The sequence below is a fragment of the Papilio polytes genome, unplaced genomic scaffold (genome assembly GCF_000836215.1).
Source record: "Papilio polytes unplaced genomic scaffold, Ppol_1.0 DF820844.1, whole genome shotgun sequence".
NCBI lineage: Eukaryota > Metazoa > Arthropoda > Insecta > Lepidoptera > Papilionidae > Papilio > Papilio polytes.
In genome coordinates this window covers 557932-569715 of record NW_013528360.1, presented here as the reverse complement: position 1 = coordinate 569715, position 11784 = coordinate 557932, and the positions used below count along the sequence as shown (strand labels likewise).

The 11784-nt window shown below is 36.7% G+C and overlaps 1 protein-coding gene across 4 annotated transcripts in view; it reads right to left on the bottom strand.

Annotated features, from left to right (window-relative positions):
* Positions 1-2300: 2300 nt before the first annotated feature.
* LOC106110167 (UTP--glucose-1-phosphate uridylyltransferase) overlaps positions 2301-11784 on the bottom strand; it is a 20079-nt gene continuing 10595 nt past the window's right edge. For all 4 annotated transcript variants that reach the window (XM_013291891.1, XM_013291892.1, XM_013291894.1 and 1 more), the window contains 5 exons: positions 7732-7918; positions 6938-7170; positions 6284-6489; positions 3546-4320; positions 2301-3235 (listed from right to left, as the gene is read on the bottom strand). In XM_013291891.1, coding sequence (XP_013147345.1) covers positions 3128-3235; positions 3546-4320; positions 6284-6489; positions 6938-7170; positions 7732-7918 — 1509 coding nt within the window. In that variant the 3' untranslated portion in view covers positions 2301-3127. The remainder of the gene's footprint in view (positions 3236-3545; positions 4321-6283; positions 6490-6937; positions 7171-7731; positions 7919-11784) is intronic.

Here is an 11784-nt window from a genome sequence, read left to right as displayed (position 1 = left end):
TCGCGGGCAACAGCTCGTCGTAAATATAGACGAAATACCATGTTGTAAGAATCTGAAGTTATTTCTTTTGACGATATCGATAAGTTGAAAATCGGCAGCGGTACAAACTAGTTATATTGGGACTATATTCCTGTTTCCAACATAAAATTGTCTTGATAAGACATAAAGTTCATACATATAATAGTGTTACGGTAGTAGAAACCTACGTTAAATCGACAGTATAAACAGGAAACTAATAAAAAGTTAGAGTTTAAACATTAATATATGTACTTCTAAGTTAAAATCATGTTTAAATAACAAAAGTCCTCCCAAAAATATCAAAAATTAATTTGTACACGACATTGACCATCAACGAATTTAATCAAAGTCCACTGAAAACTTTCCATTACAGCCTACTCAAATTGCTTTTGCCAACTTACTTAGAAATAAAGATAACACAGAACAAACGGTATAATTGGTCGAGAAGACAAATTAAAATAAGGCTTCCTTCATTTGTCTAACACGTATAAATACTGGAAGCTTTTATCTCAAAGCATCAGACGTCTCCCAGCTTCACAGCTAACAACATTCCTTCAGTTTAGTTTCACAAGTTTGAACCATCAAAATGTACAAGTTCCTCGTCATCTTCTTCTTGGCTGCGTGCATCTGTTTGCTGGCTGAGGCTCAGCTGACATTCACGTCGAGCTGGGGCGGCAAGCGCTCAATGGGCACAATGATGGCCACAATGCCCTGTCGCAATGACGAGGCTATCTCCAATATTTACAAAATGATTCAGGTATGTCCACAATTTGTCTTTTGTACCAATTTCAGTCTTCGTTTAGCGTACAAGCGAACGAAAACTGTAACCTTAGATGGATGACGGATTGGATAGGATTTTAGTTTGGAAATTATGCTCTCTGTTTTTTGCAAATAACGCGAGGGCTTTCAGATGTTGATTGAATAGGTATTTATGTTTGAACACTACCACTTATTAGGTAGGATCTTGGTGAAACGCTATCTAGCGCTTTTTGAAGGAATGTCATTAAATCCTGACAAGTTTTTTGTTACTTTTTCGCAATAATCATAGTATGTAAAGCTAATTTATTATTTAGCTATTTAAGATCTGTTTAAAAGTAAATTGAATCATAAAAATTTCAATTAATAACGACTGTAAAAAGGTTTGATTGAACTATGACGTCATTTTTTCTTAAAAGTGCGTATTCCGTATCACGCAATATCTAATATTTTTACTCTGTAAGCGTATTTTCTTTGTTTTTTTTTCAGGCCGAGGCCGAAAGACTCCTTCTCTGCCAGAAGCCGTGAAGCGCAGCTAAACTACCTTCATATCCAGACATCGGCCATATCATGTAACTTATTCATACACGTTTGCACTAATATAAATATATACTGTTTATTATAAATAAAGCTTTTTAAATAATTGATGCAGTTTTATTTTCTATATTCGTATTTTTTCTCTCTATTTTTAATCTATACTATTATAATAAAAACACACACTTTAACGCACACTTCTTTGTTGCCTAAGATGTCAGCAATTACAGCATATTTTTGAATAATTCTTTTTTTAATAAAAAGCCCTACAATGACGTCACGCTTTAGGCAATATATTTTCACGCCATTAAACTTAGGGGGTAAATATTTACGATAAAAAAACCCTATTGCCATAGTAAGGTAATTGGTATTTTGACATTTGGAATTGAGAATTTGACAAATGCAAACAAATTTATAATTTCATGCGGATGAAGCCGCACGCGAACAGTTAGTACCAAATAATGTAGGTACTAATATCCTCGAATTGGGTCACGAATTAAATAATATATCGTTTTGATTTGCAAATTGGATTACTTTTGAAACTATTTTATTTAATTAAAAAAAAAAAAAACTACTTTTGTGAATTTTGGACCAAATCTTATAAATGAGAAACATTGAATGTATGTTACGTGTAATCGGCTTAAAAGATATTAATGAAATTTGTCATAAATGTAAAATAGTCTGGAAAACATAGGATGCAAAAATTTTTTATATTGTGTGTACGGAGTCGCGGAGGATAGCTAGTCATAAGACACTAATATAAGGTAAAATAAAACGAATACAATTTGATAACAACATTTATTTTAACAAAAAAGAAATAGACGATTTTAGTTGACATTATAAAAGTTTTATTGTTTGAAGTATGATCTTTTTTTGTACAAATCAGATTTTAGATAATAAAAATATTAAGAGCGGACGCACATGTTTGACTAAACTATCGCACAACAGTTGTGCGATTGTCGATTTGCAGTCAATTCAACTGTTTAGCACGACTAAAAATCGAGTAGTGTGACCATGTCCGTATGATCATAGGAATCAAAACGCGACAAAACAGTTGTGCGATGGTTTTGTCAAAGATGTGTACTACAGTTGTTACAGTTGTACTAAATGACAATATATTTATCCTAATTAATTAAATAAAAACATAATTGAAATAAAAAAAATTTTTGGTATTTTTTTTTTCACGACTTTTTTTTCGTTATTCGTTATTGTTATGATCTGTAGTTATTTTTAAAACAATTATCACAATAAAATGTATTAACTTATACAAAAAATAAATAATTTTGTGCATTCTCTTTTACTTATTATGTATTATATTTTAAATTGTGATGAATATTTGATATTTAGAAATACAAAAATTTTCGTTATTTATACGTGTGAAAAAACTTATAGCGTACAAGGAAAAATGTATTTCAACGTATTATTATTATAAAAAATCTTTTAGAATATTCGTACTTTCATAATCATAACAAAACATTTAACAATATACATTTTTTCTTAACCATTTAATATGAATAAAAATAATAAACAACAAAAAGAGATATATTTCTAAATGACATCCAGCTTCTGGAACTCAATTTAAAAAAAAAATCTATAAAAAAATATAAAGACCAAACTACACTAAAACTAAGGAATCCCTATGCCATGCAAATATACGCATTAAGACGATCACAACAACGTATATTTTGAAATGTACACTATATTGTACTAAGTTGTACAGTGAAGGAATTAAATTTGCTTCCCACTAGCAATTATGTTCATTTTTTTTGCATTACACTGAAATGAATAGGAAAAATTCCTTAACTGTGTCTAGACTACGCTAATGGTCTAGGATACGTAGATTTCCTGATACTATTTTGTTCTCTAACAACGCGCCCGATGGGATATCTATCCTGTCTCCGTGGTTCGCTATTATTATTACTGTACCCTGAAAAAAAAAGCAAAATTAAAAAAAAACCTGCCTCGAAGGACCAAAATCGGTTGACTGTAAAGAAATAGTATAATTTAAGCATAACTGCCATAAGTTACTTAACATCTAATCGAACAGCCTTTTAGTGAAGATGTGCAATTTAAAATGTACTAAGGGTAACCTTTAGTGACCAATTAAATAATGTAAATAAGGCATTTAGTGAACGCCTTTAGAACACTAAAATGGTTCTATTACAAATTTAAAAACAATCAATAAGGTAATTAAGTTTATTCCAAAGAATTGACAATTTAAAAGAACACAAACTCACCTTAAGCGAGACTCCTCTTCCAAAGGTAACATCACCGGATACCGTCAAATGGTCTAATTCTATCAGGTCCGGGATCGTAGCGAATCTGTTCAGGAACTCCTTCACTTTCGCGAAATGATTGTCACCCAACTTCACCAGCGGAGTAGACGGGAACATCCTCTGTGGGGACATCACCAGAGACCCGTGCGAAAGACTGTACAAGTTGGACATCACGAGAAGAAGATCCGAGGTCTTTTTGACTGGAAGGAAACGGCTTCTAGGCACATTTACACCGATACCTCCTTCGAAGCATTTCATCGCAGCACCAACTGCGGTCTCCAGTTGTATTACGTTTAATCCATCACCCAAATGCTTATTATTGACTATAATCTCCATATTCAAAGACCCTTGGTCTACTACCCTTTGGATAGCGTCCAACTTTGCCCACAAATTATTGGTGTTGAAGAATTTGAACTGACTGACTGATTTGAAATCATCCACATGTTCTTTCGGAACTTGTGCGATTTCCAGAAGTCTAAGTTTGTCTTCGTATTGGATGAGAGTTCCACCTTTAACGTCAGCTCTGGTCTTATCGGTGACTTCCATGACGAATTCTGGTATCGGTTTCTGAGGGTCAGGGTGGAGGAGGAGGCTGAGGATGTTCAGGTCGACGGTAGCGCCTAAATTATCAATGTTGCTGATGAAGCAGTAAGTCCTGCCTTCTTTGATGAACTTCTGGAGAAGACCGGAGTTGTGGAATGACTCGTAAAAGTCTCCGTGACCAGGGGGATACCACCTATGGTGAAAGTAATTTGATAATTGATTGAGGGCCTGTCCCACCAAATCGTAAATTGTCTGATAAAAATCCAACGTGTAAAATATGTGATGGAAATATCGGATTTTGTTACCTTATCAGTGACGTCATTTTTAAGCTATCTGAGCCATTATCAGCCAGTGGTGGGACAGGCCCTTAGAATCTAAGTTGTTGGGACTAATCGATTCCTGATTTATGAAATCGATTAGTCATTTCTATCAATTAGTACACTCAAGAGCATCAAATCCGGGTCACAACAAAACCAATCTCGTAAACTAAAAATGCTAGCTTAAAGAAATGTATTTACTTTAAAAGACCCCGATTCAATGTCTTGATTTTCATAGATGTTAATGAACTATGGAGTATTTTAGTCATCAAAATAAAAATAATAAAGAGTTTAAGCAGTATATCAGTATAGTTTTCTTATCATAAAGATATTTTAAAGCGGCTTTGAACCGATTTATCTATATCATGACAATTCAAATTATGCACATACAGGTAGGCGTGCCTTTTGCAATCTGACGAAATTATTAACTTATTTAAACATGTATTCCTACAATCTTATCTAAAAAGAATGATGACATCACAACGCCTATGTCTGTTAGATTGAGGTTATCTAAATAATAAAAAATCGATAATTCGTCAGCTGGTCATTATACTAATATTATAAATGCGAAAGTTTATGTTTGTTAGAGTTTGTAGCCTAAACTGCTAAACGTATCTCAATGAAATTTGGCACAAATGTAGATAATAGTCTGGAAGAACATATAGGCTACTGGGTTTTGGTTTTTTTAATACCACGCGGACGGAGTCTCGGGCGAAAGCTAGTTTTTTCATATTTTCAGCAATAAAATGAGACTCTAAGTTTAATTACTGGGCCTGTCTCACTAAATTGTATATTGTCTGATAACAATCGAAAGTGTGATATATGTTTTTTTTTATAACAAGGTGGCAAACGAGCAAGCGGCCACCTGAAGCCGCTAAAATGGCGAAGCGACCGCTGCCCATAGACATCCGCAATTGCAGATGCGTTGCCTACCCTTATACGACGGAGGAGGAGACGCACATAAAGAGGATATTTGCCCTTCCTATGCATCTCCTCCACCGCCAAATCCACTTCAATTGCCATCCTTTCCTTATAAGAAAAGGGTGGTAAAGAGAAAGGGACTTAAATTAGGCCTCCGGCACCACACTCATCAGACGCAACACGGAATTGCTTCCATTTCACGCCTGTCTTCTTTGTGGTCGTGGTATTGCTGGGGCGTGCCCTGCAGCGCTAATATGTTTAAGCGGGCACTACCACTACTATGTGATGGAAATATCGTATTTTGTTACTCTATCTGACAGTAACATCATTTTTTAACTATCTGACCCTCTATCAGCCAGTGACGGGACAGTTAAAGCGTCGATAAGTCAGATGTAATTAAAATTGACCAAGATTATTCGAAATTCACGCACCTTAGCAAATTGATTAAATCGGTAATTATTCATAAACAATACAACCTTCGATTCTATAAGTAATTGGTTATGGTATAACTACATATTGACGGCAAATATAAGTGTTTAGACAGTGAAAGCCTACGTTAATAATTAGTACTATAAACGTCACAAAAATAAGAACAAAAGAACCTTTGATTATTAGGTATCAACAAGCAAGATCGAATTTTGACAGATACGATATTTACATGTATAATCAAGAAAAAAACAAATAGAAAAAAAAATAGAAATAATCATACTAATGTTATAAAAGGGAAACATTTGTATTTTTGTATATATTGAAATAACTCAAAAACTACTGGGCCGATTTCAAAAATTCTTTCGCCATTAAAAAGCTACGTTATCACTGAGTTAGGCTATATTTATTATGTTTTAAATTTCGGACAAAGTCGCGATCAACAGATAACAAATAAAGAAAACAAAATCTACACTTTGAATTCGTACTTACGCTTCAATATCTGAGTGAACATTGCCCTCCTTAGCGACGGGCAACAGCGACTCTCTGTTGATCCGGGGGTGGCAGGACTGGTTGAAGGTGTGGATGTCCAGCTTCAGCCCCTTGTACTTCCTGATCACCTTCTGCGTGTCCTCGTCCGTGTTGAAGGAGTTCATCAACACGAGGGGCACGTTGCATTTGTATGTTTTGTTTAGATGCTACACGAAACAGAAATAGAACAGCATTTTAACAAATTTAGAGAACACAGCATTGACTAAACTATCGCACAACTGTTATGTGATTGTTCGATTCAACTGTTTAGTTGCACGACTAAAAACCGAGTAGTGCGCGCACCTCCATATAAGCTCATCATCAAAGCGAGATTAAACAGTCGTGCGATAGTTCAGTCAAAGGTGTGCTCACGCTCTAATAGAGTATTAAAGTTTACATTTTTTTTAAATTTATCATAACTATCGGTAAATAATAAATATCGTTTCGGTTACATCGATTCACATCACTAATTACGTGACATTGACAGCTGTCAGAATTGAAAATTAACTGTCACAATGAAGAAATCGAAAACTAGTCCGTTTTTAATTATAAATTATACCATCACATATTAAAATAAATAAAATAAGGAAATAGAATATTAAATAATATGGGTACCTCAATTTGCTGCACAGTGAGATCCAAGAAGGTCAGCTCGTTCCTCACTTGTATGACGGACTTGGGACCCTTACAACCCATAGAGGTGCCGAGACCTCCGTTCAGTTTCACCACGACCAACTTGTCCAGCATGTGGTGCACATTGTCCGTGGTGGGCGTCTCCAGGCTCGCGTAATCAATCACAGCACCTTCTGGAAGCTTCTCGATCTTCTCCCATGTTACAGAAGGTCCCTCTAGATAAGAACATTTTAAATTACCAAATATGTCTGTCTGAATGTATAATGTCTGAATTTAAATTTGAAAATATATTTTTTAATGATACTTAAGTATTAATACATACAAATTGACAGCAATACAAGCGGTGAAGCATCAAGCCACTTGCTGCAAATTGGAACGAACAGCAAGTCAATAGCTTTTAAGTGACTCGTATTGGTTTTATGAATTGAAATTGCACTCTATTGGTATACACATTTCTATAACATACTTGCATAGTAAGAGGCAAACGTACTTTTTTTTTCAGGCAAAGGAAATTCTTACGTTCAGCCAGTTATTTAAAAAATAAAAAGTACAGACGCACGTAACTTTTTTTGCAACTTGCATAGGCAAAGGAAATTCTTACATTCTGCCAAAAACAAATGAAATCAAGCAAAAACACAAGTGCAGACGTACAAAACTTTTTTTTATAATAGGCAAAGTGACAAAGGACACTCTTACGTTCTGCCAGATATTAAAAAAGTTAAATATTGCAGACGTACGTAACTTTTTTGACTTATATAGGCAAAGGAAATCCTTACGTTCAGCCAGAAATCTGCTAAATAAGTTCTTGAAGCCTTGGAACTCTTTGAGCATCTGTGGGCGTCTGGTCTCCGGCACGGTGGCCACCAGCCGCTCCAACTCCACTTCAACCCTGGCGAGGGCATCACGTTTTGTCGCCTCCTTGAAGTCTCTCGACCCTGACGGAGTACGCTGGTGACTCCTAATCTGAAGGTCAAAGGGACAAACCTTGTAGATACAAAAGAGTTTTATCAAAATATGTTACGTATAATCTGACGTATTTAATGGTTACTTAATTCTTCCTTTAGTGTAGATTATTAATACTTAATTTACACTAAAGAACTTTGACATTTGTTTTTACATAAAAAATAGCACCTCATGAGACTTATTACGTCTAAAATATTCAAATATTTATATAAAAACTTAATTCTTATAGTAAAAAACGTATACAAACGTATAAAAAAAGATTATTCGAATCGTAATGATGATTTTTAACTGGTAGTCCTTGGCCGGTACGTCAATAGACACAATGAGTAAATGTTCTACTGGACATCGTCTCCACAATGTTATGATTGCAACTACTCTGTGAATTGTTAGAGGTCGAATCGTGTGTACAAACGCACTTTTAAAATATTTGTTTAATATATTACAAAATGTTCATATAAAGACGCAAATGGAATTCAATGACTGTTAAAATTTTTCGTTATTCAAGTCATTAAAACTTTAACTTGATGATAATAATGATTTTTTAAACAATATGAACTGTATTAATAAAAAGTTATATAAAAGTGTTTAACCTTTGGTGGCAGAATTGTTTAAATTATGCAAAATAACTTTTTAATCACATAAAATACGCAAAACGTAAGTACACTTACTTGTAAAACATGCATATTCGTCATAATAAAATTAAAAAAATAATAAATCACGAACAATCAAATTAAGAAACTGAATAATAATTTACACACATCTAAATCATATAAAAACACAGATGAAACTGACAAACAAACAAAACTGCGGGTAGAATTCTATTGACACAGAGTTAAAAATATTTTTTTACTAGAATTGACATATGGAATATAGTTGCTAATTTTTAAGGCCATCAAACAATGTTTTTCAACCTTTCAAATTAGGATTATGTTAAAGTGGTTAATCGAAAGGACATAAAAGATATTGTAATGTTGAAAAAAATCGAAAATATCTCCTTAAATTTGTTATTTTATGTGTTGCGAATATAAAAATCAAAGTGTGTCTAGAAATTAGAATTTAGACTTGTCTAAACGTTTAATTTAGGCATCTACAAAAGAACTAATCTATACATATAATAAAATTGGAGTGTCAGTTTGTAATATCAAAAGAAAAATTCCAGATTACGGGAAGATGATGCATTTGCGTTGTTGATAACGAAAATCGCTTTTAAATATTTTTTTTGTCTGTCTGTTCGCAAGCCGCATGTTCTGGGTAACCTCCAAAACGGCTGGGCCGATTTCGACTGGACTTCCACTGGGGGGTAGCTGACATGGATAAGCATATAGGCTTAGTAGATAGGCTACTTGTTTTTTTAATTCCACGCTGTCAAAATGGCGTAACGCGTGGTAACCTAACGAAGTTTGCAAGCGACAGCTCGTTCACAATAAAATTTAAATGGCTTCGTATGTAATGTTGTGTATTGTTTCCGAACTGGCGGCTGCGCCCGCCGTCAATATGACAGCTGGTTGAATAAACAGTCTGTGCTAAGCAAGCTATCGTTTTACTACTCCCAATACGTAACAGTGGCGACGAGTGCGCGAAATACCCACTTTTTGAAAAAAAAAAAAACCCAAAATGTCAGTAACACATTTTGGTGTTTTATCGTGCTTTGATCATAGTGAACAAACGTGGAAAACGTATAAGGGTCGTATAACGCAGTGGTTCATCGCGAACGACGTGAATCATATAACCGATGCGACGGGAGTTAAACGACGGGCTATATTGCTTAGCGCGCTCACAGAGGGTACATACAAGTTAACAGCTGACTTAGCGCTGCCCAAGGAGCTCCAAGAGGTGCCATATGAAGATATTTTGGGTCTTCTAGATGCTCACTTCACTCCGAAACGTGCTGGATTCGGCGAACGGTATAATTTCTACGCGGCAGTCCAGCATCCCGCGGAATCGTTTACGCAATGGGCGGCTCGACTGCGGGGGCTCTCGGCTAATTGCGGCTTCAACAGCTTAGAAGAAGTTCTTCGAGACCGGTTCATCATGGGAATGCTGCCGGGCTTCGAGAGAGAAGAGATCTTCGGCAATGACCTTAGTGGCCTAACCCTGGTAAGGGCTGTGGAACAAGCCGAGGACATTCGTTGTGCGCGGGCGTTAGCCGCCTGTGCAGCAACCGCGACCAGTGACATCGCCGCGCCTACAGATGTGCTGTGTAAATTCGGACAGTCGAACAAAAGTGAACAAAGTGTGAGTGAGAGTAGGCCGGTTAAGGTGCAGTGTTCCGTGTGCGGGTATTTCAATCACAGGACGTCAGAGTGTCGGTTCTTTAATCATACATGCAAAAAATGTAAACAATCGGGTCACCTCCGGCGTATGTGCAAGAAGGTGAACCTGGTGACGTCAGTTGTTGCGAGCAGGACGGGTGAGAACGACGACGACGGTGAGTTGTATCATATCCGTTCTTTTAGTGGGGAACCTATGGTGGAGTGTGTAATGATAAATGGTGTTCTTTTAAAATTCGAAATTGACAGCGGGTCCGCTGTAACGGTCATTTCCGAAGTTGCTTTTAGGCGGTATTTTCATAAGGTGTCTTTATCTTTGTCAAAGAAACGATTAATGGGATACACGGGCGAACGAATACACTGTTTAGGGGTTATGTATGAGTCACAAATGACGTTTGGCGGCGTCACCCGCGCTATAGACGTATACGTGGTACGTGGCGGGGGCCCGTCACTTCTCGGCAGGGATTTTATCTCAAAGTTTAATTTAGAACTAGCGCCGGTGAAATATTGTGGATCGTCGTCATCGCTTTCAATCGAACAGCTTCAGGCTCGTTTTTCCAAAACGTTCGCGGATACGTTAGGTTCTTTCAAAAAATATACGATAAAGTTATTTTTAAAAGAAAATTCAAAGCCTATTTTCTTTAAAGCGCGTCCTATTGCATTCGCCCTCAGAGAAAAAGTTACTGACGAGTTAAATAGATTAGTAGAATTAGGTGTCCTAAAACCGGTGGACCATTCGGAGTATGCTTCGCCCATCGTTCCAGTACTAAAAAGAAACGGCTCCGTGAGAATATGCGCCGACTACTCGGTTAGTATCAACAAGCAGCTAGTCGTGGAACAATTTCCTCTACCGACTGTACATGAGTTGTTTTCAAAGCTGCACGGCGGCGAACAGTTTACGAAATTGGACTTATCGAGCGCGTACAATCAGCTGTGTCTCGACGAGGAGTCACAGAGGCTGACGTGCATCAACACGCACCGGGGCCTATATCAGTATACGCGGCTCGTATTTGGGTTGGCCTCGGCACCGGCGATATTCCAGCGCGCCATGGAGACCGTATTGTCAGGTTTAGACGGGGTTTTGTGTCTCCTCGACGACATATTAATTACAGGTCGCAATAGGGAGGAGCACTTGACGCGTCTTAGTACCGTTTTGCAAAGGCTAGAGGAAGCGGGGCTAACACTTCAAAAAGAAAAGTGCGAATTTTTTAAAGACGAAATAAATTATTTAGGTTACGTGATTAACAAAAATGGTCTAAAAAAATCGCCTGAAAAAATTAAAGCCATAGTAGATGCACCCAGGCCGACTAATGTTAGTCAGTTACAATCATTTTTGGGGCTAGCAAATTATTATAGGAATTTTGTACCCGGTGCATCCATGATGTTAAGTCCATTGTACGAGCTACTGAAAAAGAATAGTAAATGGAAGTGGACAAAAATTCACTCCGACGCTTTCGTATCGATAAAGAAGTGTCTAGCGTCGGATTCAGTTTTGGCCCATTTCGATCAAAGGGCCAAACTTATCCTAACGGTCGACGCGTCTCCCACCGGCCTCGGGGCGATATTGTCACAAGTGGGAGAAGACGGCGCGGAACG